Source organism: Microtus oregoni, unplaced genomic scaffold (assembly GCF_018167655.1).
Source record: "Microtus oregoni isolate MIOR12 unplaced genomic scaffold, Mior012 000008F_ref0000371, whole genome shotgun sequence".
Lineage (NCBI taxonomy): Eukaryota > Metazoa > Chordata > Mammalia > Rodentia > Cricetidae > Microtus > Microtus oregoni.
This window is the reverse complement of record NW_024543067.1, coordinates 8,459,007-8,476,049: the sequence shown is the minus strand read 5'-3', so window position 1 is coordinate 8,476,049 and position 17,043 is coordinate 8,459,007. Positions and strand designations below refer to the sequence as shown.

General features: G+C 38.2%; 1 protein-coding gene across 3 annotated transcripts in view; it reads left to right on the top strand.

The window, feature by feature from the left end:
- Ptbp3 (polypyrimidine tract binding protein 3) overlaps window positions 1–17,043 on the top strand; it is an 81,413-nt gene that overhangs the window by 39,678 nt on the left and 24,692 nt on the right. For all 3 annotated transcript variants that reach the window (XM_041656749.1, XM_041656748.1, XM_041656747.1), the window contains 2 exons: window positions 6,753–6,899; window positions 15,722–15,886. In XM_041656749.1, the coding sequence (XP_041512683.1) occupies window positions 6,753–6,899; window positions 15,722–15,886 (312 nt within the window). The remainder of the gene's footprint in view (window positions 1–6,752; window positions 6,900–15,721; window positions 15,887–17,043) is intronic.

Below are 17,043 nucleotides of genomic sequence, written 5' to 3'. Positions count from 1 at the left end.
TCAGGATGACGTCTCAATCCTGAATATCTACGCCCCTAATATAAAAGCACCCACTTATGTAAAAGAAATATTACTAAAACTCAAGGCAGACATCAAACCACACACACTAGTAGGAGACTTCAATACACCTCTCTCAGCAATGGACAGGTCAATCAGACAGAAACCTAATAGAGAAGTAAGAGAACTACTGGAGGTAATGAAGCAAATGGACTTAACAGACATAGAACATTCCACCCAAATAGGAAAAAATATACCTTCTTCTCTGCAGCTCATGGAACCTTCTCAAAAATTGACCACATACTCGGAAACAAAGGAAACCTCCACAGATACAAAAAAATATCAGTGTCCACCTGTGTCTTATCAGATCACCACGGATTAAAGTTAGAATTCAACAACAATCCTACCTCCAGAAAGCCGACAAACTCATGGAAACTGAACAGTCAACTACTGAACCACACCTGGGTCAAGGAAGAAATCAAGAAAGAAATTAAAGTCTTCCTTGAATTTAATGAAAATAAAGGGACAACATACTCAAACCTATGGGACACTATGAAAGCAGTGCTAAGAAGAAAGTTCATAGCACCAAGGGCCCACTTAAAACAGAGAAAGCATACATCGGAGACTTAACAGCACACCTGAAAGCTTTAGAAAAAGAAGAAGCAGACGCGCCCAGAAGGAGTAGAAGACTGGAAATAATAAAACTGAGGGCGGAAATCAACAAAATAGAAACACAGAAAACAATCCAAAGAATCAATGAAACAAAAAGTTGGTTCTTGGAGAAAATCAACAAGATCGACAAACCCCTATCCAAACTAATTAAACGACAGAGAGAGAACACGCAAATAAATAAGATCAGAAATGAAAAGGGGGACATAACCACAGACACAGTGGAAATTCAGAGACTCATTAGATCTTACTACAAAAGCCTGTATGCCACAAAACAAGAAAATGCAAAAGAAATGGACATTTTTTTTTAGATAAGTACCATATACCAAAGCTAAACCAAGACCAGGTGAACGATCTAAATAGACCTGTTAGTGGCGAAGAACTAGAAACCGTTATCAAAAATCTCCCTTCCAAAAAAAGCCCGGGACCAGTAGAACTTCCAAGAAGAGCTACTACCTATACTCCTTAATGTATTTCACAATATAGAAACAGAAGAGTCATTACCAAATTCCTTTTATGAAGCTACAGTTACCCTGGTACCAAAACCACACAAAGACCCAACCAAGAAAGAGAATTACAGGCCTATCTCACTCATGAATATCGACGCAAAAATTCTCAATAAAGTACTGGCAAACCGAATCCAAGAACACATTAGAAAAATTATCCATCATGATCAAGTAGGCTTCATCCCAGAGATGCAGGGCTGGTTCAACATACGCAAATCTATCAATGTAATCCACCATATAAATAAACTGAAAGAACAAAACCATATGATCATTTCATTAGATGCTGAAAAAGCATTTGACAAAATTCAACACCCCTTTATGATAAAAGTCTTAAAGAGATTAGGGATACGAGGGTCATACCTAAATATAATAAAAGCTATTTACAGCAAGCCAACAGCTAACATTAAATTAAATGGAGAAAAACTCAAAGCCATCCCACTAAAATCAGGAACACGACAAGGCTGTCCACTCTCTCCATACCTCTTCAATATAGTGCTTGAAGTTCTAGCAATAGCAATAAGACAACATAAGGGGATCAAGGGGATTTGTATCGGAAAAGAAGAAGTTAAGCTCTCGTTATTTGCAGATGATATGATAGTATACATAAGCGACCCCAAAAACTCTACCAAAGAACTCCTACAGCTGATAAACACCTTTAGTAATGTGGCAGGATACAAGATCAACTCCAAAAAATCAGTTGCCTTCCTATACACTAAGGATAAGGAAGCAGAGAGGGAAATCAGAGAAGCATCACCTTTCACGATAGCCACAAATAGCATAAAATATCTTGGGGTAACTCTGACCAAGGATGTGAAAGATCTATTTGACAAGAACTTTAAGTCTTTGAAGAAAGAAATTGAAGAGAACACTAGAAAATGGAAGGATCTCCCTTGCTCCTGGATTGGGAGATTCAACATAGTAAAAATGGCAATTCTACCAAAAGCAATCTATAGATTCAATGCAATCCCCATCAAAATCCCTTCAAAATTCTTCACAGATCTGGAGAAGACAATAATCAACTTTATATGGAAAAACAAAAAACCCAGGATAGCCAAAACAATCTTATACAAAAAAGGATCGTCTGGAGGCATTACCATCCCTGACTTTAAACTCTACTACAGAGCTACAGTATTGAAAACAGCTTGGTATTGGCATAAAAACAGAAGTCGACCAATGGAATCGAATAGAAGACCCTGGCTTTAACGCACAAACCTATGAACACCTGATTTTCGATAAAGGAGCTAAAAGTATACAATGGAAAAAAAAGAGAGCATCTTCAACAAATTGTGCTGACAAAACTGGATGTCAACCTGTAGAAGAATGAAAGTAGATCCATATCACCATGCGCAAAACTCAAGTCCAAATGGATTAAAGACCTCAATATCAGTCCAAACACACTGAACCTGATAGAAGAGAAAGTGGGAAGTACTCTACAGCACATGGGCACAGGAGACCACTTCCTACGTATAACCCCAGCAGCACAGACATTAAGGACCTCATTGAATAAATGGGACCTCCTGAGACTGAGAAGCTTCTGTAAAGCAAAGGACACTGTCGCTAAGACACAAAGGCAACCCACTGACTGGGAGAAGATCTTCACCAACCCCGCAACTGACAAAGGTCTGATCTCCAAAATATATAAAGATCTCAAGAAACTAGACCATCAAAAGCTAATCAACCCAATTAAAAAATGGGGCACTGATCTGAACAGAGAATTCTCAACAAGAAGTTCAAATGGCCAAAAGACACTTAAGGTCATGCTCAACTTCCTTAGCGATCAGGGAAATGCAAATCAAGACAACATTAAGATACCATCTTACACCTGTCAGAATGGCTAAAATAAAAAACACCAATGATAGCCTTTGCTGGAGAGGTTGTGGAGAAAGGAGTACACTCATCTATTGCTGGTGGGAATGCAAACTTGTGCAACCACTTTTGAAAGCAGTGTGGCGGTTTCTCAGGAAATTCGGGATCAACGTACCCCTGGACCCAGCAATACCACTCTTGGGAATATACCCAAGAGAGGCCTTATCATACAACAAAAGTATATGCTCTATGATGTTCATAGCAGCATTGTTTGTAATAGCCAGAACCTGGAAACAACCTAGATGCCCTTTAATGGAAGAATGGATGAAGAAAGTATGGAATATATACATATTAGAGTACTACTCAGCAGTAAAAAACAAGGACTTCTTGAATTTTGCATGCAAATGGACGGAAATAGAAAACACTTATCTTGAGTGAGGTAAGCCAGACCCAAAAAGAGGAACATGGGATGTACTCACTCATATTTGGTTTCTAGCCATAAACAAAGGACATTGAGCCCATAATTAGTGATGCTAGAGAAGCTAAATAAAGAGAATCCAAAGACAAACATATACGCATCCTCCTGAATATTAACCTTCATCATGCAATGAAAGGAGACAGAGACAGAGACCCACATTGGAGCACCGGACATAAATCTCAAGGTCCAAATCAGGAGCAGAAGGAGAGAGAGCACGAGCAAGGAACTCAGGACCGCAAGGGGTGCACCCACACACTGAGACAATGGGGATGTTCTATTGGGAACTCACCAAGGCCAGCTGGCCAGGGTCTGAAAAAGCCTGGGATAAAACCGGACTCTCTGAACATAGGGGACAGTGAGGACTACTGAGAACTCAACAACAATGGCAATGGGTTTCTGATCCTACTGCACGTCCTGGCTTTGTAGGAGCCTAGGCAGTTTGGATGCTCAACTTACTAGACCTGGATGGAGGTGGGGGTTTCTTGGACTTCCCACAGGGCAGGGAACCCTGTTTGCTCTTTGGGCTGAGGAGGGAAGGGGACTTGATTGGGGGAGGGGGAGGGAGATGGGAGGCAGTGGCGGGGAAGAGACAGAAATCTTTAATAAATAAATAAATAAAATGGCAAAAAAGATTGGACAGGTTTATGTAGAAGAGACCCTGCTCTCCTCAAACAGCTACAAAACCAAGTTTCATTGCCATTTTAATCCCATCACCGAAATTACAGAAGTCTACGTAGCTAGAGTCGATGTATAGGATAAGATCTAAATGTCAAGAAGCTTCTTCCATCTCTGCTTTCTTGTGCTATTTCTCTCATCTTGTATTAGTACAATGATTATAGGTACCAGTGTCACTTGAGTGAATGCATCAGTATTGACTTAATGTAGGAAGTTCCTAGATTTCTTTACTCCAGTAATTGATCCTTTGCTTTTTTTAAATAGTCTTTGGAGGATTTAAAGCTATTTTATTTTCTAGTATCTCCAGGTCTTATGTGAAATGTGATTATGTTTACATATGTGCTATAAGTGTCTACATCTATATTTTTATGAATCAACACTTATTTCTAAGCCCTAGAAGCATTTCCTAAAATAATGTGAGTTTATGCTTAGGCATGGATGATAATAGAGTACTGGATAAGGTAGTAGGTATATGTTCTGAAAGATTTCTTCACAGGAGCAAAGATAGATAAATGGATATGGAATGTAGCAAGTTTTTAGTACTTTAATGCTGTTTGCTAACTACTGTTGTATACTTGATACCTCATTCTGGCCTGGAATTTTAAGTTTTAAAGAAATTCTTACCAGAAATCTTAAATTGGGAAACCTTATCTCACATGTATAATGAAAAATGTTCACAAGTAGAGAGATTTTGTTTTTAAAAATGTGGTATTACGCCGGCCTATTCTTTGCTGGTAGTGGTTCAAAGTACTATGTGCAGATAGGGGTGTGTGTGCATGTGTGTACATTTGTGTACATAATATACAAATGTATAAACACAGTGTTCATGTGCATCGTGTGTAAACATTATATATATAACAGACTATATAGATTTATACGTAGCTTTTGCTTAAAAGTGTACAGAATGAGTGTTGGTTAGAAGCATAATTGAAAAGTGAGAAAAACTGAATGTGAGGGCTGTAGAGGTGGTTCAGTGGTTAAGAGCACTGGCTGCTTTTCTAGAAGATCACCCACATGGTAGCTCACAACTACCTGTCCCTTCAGTTCTAGGGGATCCAACTTCTTTTTCTGGCATCTGGGAAATATATGCAATATGGTACATACATAGACAAAACACCTGTACATGTAAAAAATTGAAACACATAAAACAAACATCAAATTAAAAAATTTGAAGAAAACTGAGTATGTATGCTACTACTTTGAGGGAATGCCTTCATAGGCTGATGTTTAATAGCTCTTTCCTACAGAGTCTCAGACAGACCACCTAAGTAGTACTACACCACTCTAACTACAGTCATTTCATGTTTGAATTATAAGAGTTATAGCTTGCTTAGATAGCTGCATGTTTTAGTAGAGAAAACTGAAGCACAGAGGTGTCCGTGACCAAGTTGCTGTAGGCAGGTGGAGATTTCAGTTAGGTTTTACTCAGGCTCTGACATTTCTCATGCCCTGCTATCAGATCAGATACATTGGCTCCTTGTTAGCAGGGTTTAATTGTAGGGCCTCCAACTGAAAAAGAATGTTCCATTTCATTTGTAGATGGCTAATTTATAAAAATGAAGAAGAGCAAATTCATATACCCAGATCCTGTTTAAGAATTTAGGCAGGGTAGTCCTTTTCCACCGTTTTCCTTTTCCTCCCTGTAACTGACTTTCCGATTTTTCTCACTATGCTCTGGACCAGGCTGTCCTGGAACTCAGAGATTCTCACACTTCTTCTGCTCCCAGTGCTGGGATTAAAGGTGTGCACCACTGCACTCACTGTAACGCAAATTCTAGTTGTCTTTAATAATAAAAACCCGGAGTCAGATACTAGGGGGTGAAAGCTGAAGGATCAGAGAAACAGATCAGTCAACCACTAAAGAGTTCTTACTTCTACCGAATCCTCAGACTGCATCTGAGCTCTTGTCTCCTCCCACTTTATACTGCTCTCTCTGCCCAGCCATATTCCTTCCTTACCTCTGTGGGGCTGGGATTAAAGGTGTGAACCACCACTGCCTAGCCTCTGTGGCTAACTAGTGGCTTAGCTCTGCACTCTGATCTTCAGGTAAGCTTTATTTGTTAGCTTACAATGAAAATATCACTATAACTCACACTCGGATCTTTGTTTTTAACTCCTTTTTAGCCCCTACTGAATGAAATTCTATTATCTCCTCTCTGTACTATAGTAATTTATTCCCCAATTTTAGCATCAATACAACAACAAAAACCAGTAAATCATAACTCGTGAAAGTATTTATTTGTAATGGTAACACAAACATTTATTTTTAACTTTATAACTGTTTTTAGGCATTTAGAGAAATAGAAATGAGAAAACCAAAAACCAAACAATAATCAACTGGTAATTTTGGACACACCCCTCCCCCCAATCTAGAATTTCTCTGTGTAACAGCTCTAGCTGTCCTGGAACTCACTTTATAGACCAGGCTGGCCTTGAATGCCTGCTTGAGTGCTGGACTAAAGGTGTACGTGGCCACCACCTGGCTTGAAAACTTTCATTGGAGCCAATTCTTTTGCCAAGACTATTCTATCTTCTTGGGGGACAGCGTCAATGTATGCTGAGAAAGCAGGAGTTTAAACCAGTATACAATAATTCTTAACCATCTTTTATGTTCATTGCAGGCCTTTTTAGAAATGGCTTCTGAAGAAGCTGCTGTTACTATGGTAAATTATTACACTCCTGTTACTCCTCATCTACGAAGTCAGCCTGTTTATATCCAGTATTCCAATCACCGAGAACTTAAGACTGACAATCTGCCTAATCAGGCTGTAAGTATTATAGGCATCTGTAAGAATAAGTATACAAACGTGGCATAATAACTTAAAATATTATACGTTAGAGAACCACCATATATTTTTCTTTATTTTAGTGTACGTTATTATGATTGAATATATAATTTGTTATTACAAGCTTAAAACAGTTTCATTTGGAAACATAGGAAGTTATGTCATTATAAATGACATTTACTGGGCCATACATGGCGTCCTATTCTTGTAATCCTAGCAGTGGGAAACTGGACTACATAGGAAGATACAGAAGAGCAAGCAGTAACGTTTTCTCCCCTCAAATCTGTTTTCACAATTAAAAATAGATAAAGTTCTGTATCTCCTAAAATCATAGATGTCAAAGGAATGCTAAAACAAATTTAGCCTTTGTTTTGACAGAAAGTAAAAGCTTGGAATTGGCCTTCCAGGGTCTTGTGTGTTTGTCAAGCACTCTACCAGGATCTAGCTAGGGGTGATACTCCTGTTGTGATGTTAAGGAGACAGTTTAAGATGAAAAGAATTAGGTCAGAAATTTTCTTTCAATGAGTTTTGATTCCTTAAGTGAATGTGGAATATTATATAACAACATAATGTTTTTATTTGTTTTTGATTTAGTTCATGGTGACTTGTGTCTTTCCAGATTCATTTTAAGTAGTTAAATAGAAATTTATTTTAACATGAAAAACTTGTCTACAAAACAAGTACATTTTAATAAAGTGTATTTTAACTTTTAAATACCTTTTTAAATTTAAATATAATTACATCACTTTCTCTTTCCTTCTCCTTCCTTCAACCCTTCCTATTTCCCCATTCCTTCTCAAATTCGCAACTGCTTTTTTTTAAATTATTATTGTTATACATATATTAGTGTGTTTTGTCCATCACGTATACCCCACACTCCGCACACTTCCTCCCTTCGCCCCATTCAAGACAGGATTTCTCTGTGTGCTCTGGCTATTGTGGAACTAACTCTGTAAACCATACTGGACTTGAAGTCAGAGAATCACCTGCTTCTGCCTCTGCCTCCCAAGCACTGGGAGTAAAGCAAGTACTGCCACCTCCTGGGATGCACACAGACACACTAAAACTTACCTAGTCTGTTTACTGTTGCTTCTGTGTATATGATTTCAGAACTGACCGTCTGGTTTTGGATAACCAATTAGGGTACATCCTCTTGGGATCTAGCAGCTGCAGGCACAGGTGTTTTGCTCAGTTCACTCCAGCAGACAAAGGGTCTGAGGCTGGCAAAGAAAGTCGGGGGCCAGGGATCTACAGCTCCCAACACATACCATGCTCTAATACAGTGTACCAGGGTTTAAACAAAACAAAATTTCTTATAATATTTTTTAAATGTATATACTTAATTTTATGTTTATGAATGTGTGTATGAATGTACACCACATGTGTGTCTGGTGCCCATGGAGATTAGAAGAAGAAAATATCCGGTTGCTTGGAGCTTAAGTTATGGATGGTTGTGAGCCATCATCATGTGGGTACTACAAATTCAACCCAGGTCTTTTGCAAGAGTGACAAGCGCTTTCAATAAATAGCTCAGCCATCTCTCAACCCTCTTCCAAAAGTTTCTGGTTTGTTATTCAAGTCTTGGCTCTCCTGTTGTTTTTTTGTTTGTTTTTTTGAAGAATAAAAATGGGGCTTTATTCTTCCTTATGGCAAGATAAGTTTCTTCTGAATTAACTTACTTAATAACCCATTTATTAATCTACTGTTGTGAAACTTGCCTTAGTTTTTCCTGCATGCTCACAATATGCATTTATATACACTTGTTACATTCTTTGTTCATGAATGTTGCTCACTAAGCATGTACTCCAAATCTAGTTTGGACCTGACTTTTCAATTCCATTCCTGCCTTAATGTGCACTATATAGCTTAATCTATTCAGGAGCAATATACTGTCTCTTTAGAAATTAACTTATTATATGCCTTATAATTATTTTGTTAACTCCTGTTTTTTTTTTCAAAAAAAAATTGAAATTGGGTTGTTTTGTAAGTTTGGAAATGATTAACATATCCTTCTGATCTTTCATTGTTAAAAATTCTGCTTTGTTTGTTTTCTTTTAAAGTCTTTGAGTAGAATTTAAACATTTTTTTCATGCACGTCATACAGTTTTTGCAGTAGTCTGATTCCTAAGTATGTTAGTTTAAATTGTTAGAAGAAAAGATAATTTAATACAAACTTAAAGATTGGATTATGCCAAAGGGAAATAGTGAGAAATCCCAGTTGCATGGCAACCACAGGCACTCGAATGGCCCAGTTTATTCTTAGATAGCCTTGCTTTCTTCCCAACACTTTTTACTTTCACTTTTGTACAATGTTCAATATGAATGCTAACCAAACATTAAATCAAAATGGAAAGTACCTGTCCCATGTATTTAAAAATGTTGAGTTTTTTGTTTGTTTTTATTCTGAAAACTAGGAAGTGGATAGATTCACATTTCTTCCTTTTTTTGTTCTCTGAGTATCAAGATATATCCCCAAAGCATGCATGCAACTCTTAGCAGTAGACAACTGTTCAAGTCCTTATGAAGTTAAAGTTTCTCAACATGTGGGTCACAACCCTCTGATGGGTCGGACTACCTTTTCATAGAGGTTTCCTAAGACCATCAGAAAACAGATACTACGATTCATAACGGGAACAAAATTACAGTTATAAAGTAGCAAATAATTTTATGGTGGGGGTTCACAACATGAAGAATTGTATTAAAGCATTACGAAGGATGAGAACCATTGATATAAAGTAGTTCCACCTCCTTGATTTGCAGAAAAATTATAATTATTAAATGTAATTGTGTTGTGAAGTACAAAATTTGAAACCTCCTTTGGAGGTTTTCTTGACCTTATTAAATAGTTTATGAATCTGTAGAAGTGATTTTGTAAGGATTTTACCTTTAAAATGTTCTCTCAAATAATTATTAAAATTAAAAGACTAGAGTATTCACTCCATGCTGGTCCATGTTTTTGACTTTGGAAATGTATTCTTCACATCACAGATACTTTTGTTTTGTTTTATTAAGATAGGGACTCACTATGATGCCCAAGTCAGGCTGTCCTCCTACTCCTGTCCTCCTTTATCAGCCTCTAAGTGCTGGGATTACAAGTGTGTGCCACCCTGTTCCCTTGGGCACACTTAAGCTTTATAAAAAATAAATCTCCCCACTGAAACTTAACACAGTACTTGTGCTTGTTTGATTATACTGCTTCTATTTTCCATATTAATAGTACAATCATTCTAGAATTGTTGGCTCAAATGTCTAAAAATCTTATCCTACAGTAGTAATTTTATTGCCTTATAATTTTAAACATCAGAAGTGTTTTTATCTTCAAACATTTTTTGTTTTGCTTAAATGTTTTTGTTTAGTTAAAAATTGCTACTAAGAACTTGGTGTGGTTACATAATTTATATGTATGTCTGTATTTATATGCATATTTATAACCAGCACTGGAGAAACTGGGGTAGCAAGATTAATTCAAAATTGACCTTGGCTACACCATGAAACCGTATCTTGGTACAAAACAAAAAGCTCAAAATCTTATGATTATAAAAATATATTGGGCTGAAGAGATGGCTCAGTGGTTAAGAGTATTGCCTGCTCTTCCAAAGGTCCTGAGTTCAATTCCCGGCAACCACATGATGGCTCACAACCATCTGTAATGAGGTCTGGTGCCCTCTTCTGGCCTGCAGACATATAGACAGAATATTGTATACATAATAAATAAATATTAAAAAAATATATATCAGAGCCGGGTGGTGGTCGCTCACGCCTTTAATCCTAGCACTCGGGAGGCAGAGGCAGGCGGATCTCTGTGAGTTTGAGACCAGCCTGGTCTACAGAGCTAGTTCCAGGACAGGCTCCAAAACCACAGAGAAACCCTGTCTCGAAAAAAACCTATATATATATATATATATATCATATTTTTCACTGTCATCCCCTTCAAGTTTTTATGTTCAGAAGTATTTTTCCTTCCTTCCCCCTTTCTTTCCTCCATCTTTTCATTCCTTCCTTTGCTTCTGCTCCTTCTTCCCCCCATCTCTTGAGCTTTTGATACTTCAGCCTCTGTCTCCTTAGTGCTAGGATTATAGGTGTGTACCACCATACCCCACTTTAAAAGCCTGTCTTCACTTTCTTGCTAGTTATTTAGAAAGCTTGAATCAGTGCTCTGTGAGCACCAGTGCAAATGTATTGAATGTTCTATAGTGACTAAGGCAGTATGTACCATTGAGTCTCTTATTTTTCTGTCAAAGAGAAAAAGTGAAGAAGATCAATAGCAGCAAAACTACCAGTAGCGACCACTCACGTAGAATTAAAATTAATAGAATGATTGTTGACATCATAAGTAAAGAATTAAGTGAGATCAAATTTGTTTTTAGTTGCACATGCTTTTGATATTTAATCTTTTTTACACTAGAGGAATGCCCACTATGATAATGTCTTTACCCAGGTACTCCAGAACTGTAACACCCAGTGCAGAAATAATGACTTATATTTAGCTACTTAAAAAATTCAGCTCCCCAGTTACTGTGGCTGATAGCTGTTTTATTGAACAGGGTAAAATCTGACTTTATCATAAGAATCTGTTGGCTGTAGGATTGCACTGATTAATAGCTTCCATGTCTCTCTTGTGGAGTGTGTAGAATGCAGTTCATACAATATTTTCCTGTTGATTCTAATCTTGATTCTTTTTTGATCGGTACTCTCCACTCCATACACATCAATTCAAATTCAAACGCATGGATCCAAATGGAATCTGAGTTAGTTTTCAAAACTGTAAAAGCACCACCATCCTCATTTTCTAATAAAATCTTACTGAGACGCTCACAGTGTAGTAAATGGGGTAGATTGTCATGTTTAAAGCAAGACTGGGGGAGTGGTGTCTAGGACCCCACGCTATTAGCTATAAGAGAATAGTTTTGAGAAGTAATAATGGAAACAAAATGTTTGGCTAATTCACATATTGTTGTTAGCGGTGATGTTGCTTTGGGAACTAAACATTGGGCGTTTTTTGTATTATCTGATATGTAAAAAAGTTGCATTATATAAAAAACCATTATTAAAATGTTTGTAGACTAGCATTTTTAAAAGGATTGTGGTCACTTCAGCATGTGTACTAATGTTGGAATTTATGCAGAGATTTGTATGGCCTCTGCACACATACAGATTTATGAAGCATTCTGAATATTAAAAAGAGGTTTTCTCTAACTTGTAAGGAAGGAATTAACTGTTTAAAATAGACAAAGAGCATATTCATAGGCAGGCAGAGTGGTGCATGCCTTTAATTCTAGCTCATGGGAGGTAAAGGCAGGCAGATCTCTGAGTTCAAGAACACCTGTTCTACATAATGAGTTCCAGACCCTGTTCTGAAAAAAATCAAAATATAAAAGAAAAAGAACAAATACAAGTGTGAAAAAATGGGATTTGCTGCCAGGTGGTGGTGGTGCACGTCTTTAATCCCAGAGACAGGCAGATCTCTGTGAGTTCGAGGCTAACCTTTTCCACAGAGTCCCAGGACAGATTCCAAAGCTACATGGAGAAACCTTGTCTCAAAAAACCAAGGTGGGGGGGGGGGGGTTGTTGAGTTAAGAATACAGAAAGTAAGTAAAAGGCTCCCAAATTTGAGAAATGTCCTTTTAATTTTAACAAAGTTCATTGTAACAAAAAGCTAAACACTCAAGCATTTCACATTAGAAAAATTATAAGCAAAAAATTAAAACTACCATCAATTGTTTAAATTAGCAATTCTGTGACTAATAGTTTGAAATTGAATATAGTGTATGAAAATGAAAACCATATTTAATTTGTAAATTTTTTTGTTTTGATGCACACACAATTTTCAAATTATTAACATTCTTAAGTAAATATGGCTAGTATGAAGAACTTGTAATTTCAGCACTAGACTGAGTTTGAGGCTAGCTGTGTGTTGGGAAATATTATTTTAAGGTGTGTGACTTTTGTTTAGGCTGCATTATTTTTTAACTCTGCGAAGCTGTGAGTCTTTGCCTGTCTAAAACACCTGATGGTCCTAAAAAAGAACTGAATGGCCAATAATGAGGCAAGAGCAAGGATAGGTGGGCCTGAAGGCAGAGAGGATAGATAGGAGAAACAAGGAGAAGGAGCAAGCAGTAAGGGGCAAAAAGAGAACAAGGAAAGGAGGACATCAGGCACCAGCCACCCGGTCACCCTGCCAGCCACGGAGTAAGAAGGACAGTAAGACATAAAGAAGATGAAAAGCCCAGAGGCAGAAGGTAGTTGGGAAAATTTAAGAAAAGCTGGCGAGCAACAAGCCAAACTAATGCCAGGCATTTATAAGAATAAGCCTCCATGTGTGATTCATGTGGGAGCTGGGTGGCGGGCCCTGAAAAAGAGTCCAAAGAGCTTAATATCACACAGCACTATGGCTGTATAATAAAACCCTGTCTCCATTGTGGGTGAGGTGCACAAGGCCTCCATCACGCACCAAGAACCACGGCACTAAGGAATGCTGAGAGCTAAAGAAAGTCTTCCTTAGGGAAGAGTAAACCAATTTTTTTCCAATACCAGAAGTTCAGCCCTAAATCAGTTAATGTTATACGATCGAGCAGGTGGTACTTACTATCCTTTCACTTCATCTTTAACTAGTGTAAGTTTTGAGGGAGTTACAAATGGAAAAAATACATTTCTCAGGCCTTTTTTGTGAGTGTATGACCCACCTGGTCCTTCAGTATTGACTGTTTTGTGTATACTTCCTACAAATGGGGGTGTGGGTGTTTCTTCTACCAACTAGAATAAGGTAGTGAACACCGGTTTGGGTTGGTGACACAGACCTGTAATCGCATTTACTCAGGAGGATAATGAGTTCAAGGTTTTTTGAGACCCCACATATATTTTAATGCCAGCTCAAGTAACTTAGTGTGACTTTATCTTGAAGTGAAAAAGTACCCCCAAAAAGGCTCAGGTGCCTGGTGTGCATGAGGCCTTGAGTTCACTACCTATTTCTGGACTCCAAAAAGAAAAACTAAATATTGGTACATTACTCCTGCCATCTGTAGATCCCATTTGTGTTTTGCTCATTGTCCTAATAATACTTGGTATAGTTAGGTTCATGTATGCATTCCGTTTGCTTATGTCTTTCTAGTCATTTTAGACTGATTCTTTTATTTTAATCTGATGTCCTTAACATGGTTGAAAATGAAAGGCAGTTTATTTCCCAAAATGTCTCTCAACTTTTGTTGGTCTTATATTTCCTTTTGGTTCAATTCAGGGTATGTATCTTTGCCAAATACATCTAGAAGTGACACAGTCATGTTTGCTAGACTTCTGTACTATGGAGTTCCTATACTTCTCCTTTTATTCCTTGGGAAGGGTGGTAGGTTGCTTAGCTGTTATTGGACTCTCACTCTAAAGTCCAAGGATGCTAAAGCCTCTTACATAAAATGGTGCAATAGCTGTATGTACCATAAGCACACATTGCTGTGTATACTTTACATCGCCTCTTAGATTACTTAAAATACCCAGTGCAGCGTGAATACTGTGTAATTAGTTGTAATACTCTGCCAGGTGTGCTGATACACCCTTGTAATACCCAGCACTCCGGAAGGAGGATGACAAGTTCCCGACCAGCCTTAGCTACATAATAACAAGACTTGATTCCAACAGAAACCCCAAAGTTGTTATTTTACTAGGGAGTGTGTGTATAGATGGAAGTTTTTTCCTTTGTTTAGTTGTCGTGCCTCCAGATATGGAGGGCCCAACTTAGAGGGAAGAAATAATATCTCATTCACAGGCATTTGGAGATATCATAAATGTTGTTCTTTACTAACTGTCAGTTGTTAGCATTATGGATTTAAAAGCATTTCTGTTTATTTTATGGATGACCTTTGATGCTCAAATTTCTTGGATTGGGCCAGTAGGAATCCTTTCAAGTTGTCTTCTGTATCCTTTTGACATACCACCTTTATAATTTTATTGATTTCTACATTCTGGAAAGTTAACAAAAATACTACAAAATCAAAATTATTTCACACCTGCCTTCTGCAGTTCCTGCCACAGCTCTGAACCAGCCGCTTTTTAGAATTCCTTATTTCATTTCAGTGGAAATATATTAGAAGCTTGCTTGTACGCTAACACTCCATGCCAGGCTGAGTGATGGGTTAGCCTGATCACATTCTAGCCTCTTGCCCTCTCCACGGACCTCTTCACCCTGCTCATGTCATCTTCATTGCACTGGCTTCCTATATCGTTGTGGGCACCCTTCTAACTCCTTGAGCTCCAGCATGCTCTTCAGGTGATAGCTGACATTAACATTGAAGGTACTTACACACACCCCTATACCCCTTGCCTCCCTCCCTGTTTTTTCGGTCCTGGTTTCCCTTTGCAAGGCAGCCCTGGCTATGGATTTGCTCCTCTGCTTGTTGATGATATTCTGTGGCAGGCCTGCTTTCCCCACTCACAGACCAGTCATATTTACACTTATTTTAAGCCATCCAAAGGGTTTAGAACTGAATTGTTAAGCAATAATGCTGGGACTAAAAGCATGCACCACTGTTCCTGGCTTTTTCATGTGAGTTTTCAGGGTCAAACTCAGGTCCTTATGCTCATATAACAAGCACTTGATTGGTCAAGCCATCTCCTGAGCCCCATCTTTAAAAAAAGAAAGACCGATAAGCAAATTGAAAACTTAAGTTCTATAAGTTGGGAGATGTGCATCCAGATAAAGTGTATGGAAACGAGTTTGTTTTTGTTTTATGTCATCTCGGCTTCAGGATCCATTCACTGCTTCTGTGATCAAAAGTGGTAATTTTTCTTTTTTCTTGTTTTGGCTTGTTTTCTAGAGAGCCCAAGCTGCACTGCAGGCTGTCAGTGCTGTACAGTCAGGAAACCTGTCCCTTCCTGGAGCTCCTTCCAGTGAAGGCACAGTGCTACCTGGGCAGAGTCCTGTGCTCCGGATAATTATTGAAAACCTATTTTACCCTGTCACTTTGGAAGTTCTTCATCAGGTAAGGAAGAAACTCTTCTGAAAGAAGAATCGACTATGATTCCCTAAATTTAGTTAATATCTGTTTTTTAAGTTGGGTGTGATAACACAGAACTTTAATTTCAGCACTTGGTTGTTGTTGTTTTTTTGTTTGTTTGTTTGTTTTTTGTTTTTCAAGACAGGGTTTCTCTGTGGTTTTGGAGCCTGTCCTGGAACTAGCTCTTATAGACCAGGCTAGTCTCGAACTCACAGAGATCCACATGCCTCTGCCTCCCGAATGCTGGGATTGAAGGTGTGCGCCACCACCGCCCTTTTGTTTTGTTTTTGTTTTTGTTTTTTGTTTTTTGTTTTTTTTTTTTAATTCCAGCACTTGGGAGACAGAGGCAGGCAGCTCTCTGAGTTCAAGGCCAGCCTGGCCTACACAGTGAGCTACAGCACAGCAACACTACATACAGTAACCTCCTCCCCCTCCCCCACCCTAAATCTGTTCCTTACCAATTTGGTTGATATTTTCTTTTCATTATCTGCTTAAATAATAAGACTTACCACCCTGTTGCATAGAAGAAATTGTGTCAGGTATTTTTGACAGCCCCCCCCCCCCCCCCTTTAAGTTTCTTCCTTTATTTAGTTTGAGAGGGGAATTGACCTTTATAACCCTATCCTGGAATTCACTATTGACCAGTCTGGTCTCAAACTCACAGAGATATTTGCTGTCTCTGCTTCTTGAGTGCTGGTATTGAACGGTATGTTAATACACCCAGCCTAGTTTGGAATTTGTGATTTACAAAGATGCATCAAATGGCAAGTTTTGGGATGTAGCTGAATTGTAGAGCCCATGTGGCATGAAGAACTTTCATGCATGCGGTCTTAATGTTCAGTTCCTCGTACCAATAATTATGATAATGATACCAAACACTGGAGGGAAAACAGTGGGTGAGAAATTCTAATTTTAACCAGATGTAATGGCTTGTTAATAACAAAATCCCACATCAAAACCAACAAAATGGAATTATTCTTCAGAGTGATTACTCTGAAGAGACATCATGACCAAGGCAACTCTTGATAAAAGAAAATGTTGGATTTGGTGCTTGCTTATAGTTTCAGAGGCTTCTTAGTCTATTATTATCATGGTGCACATACACACTCATAAATAAAAATATTTGGCAGTGCAGTGGTGGT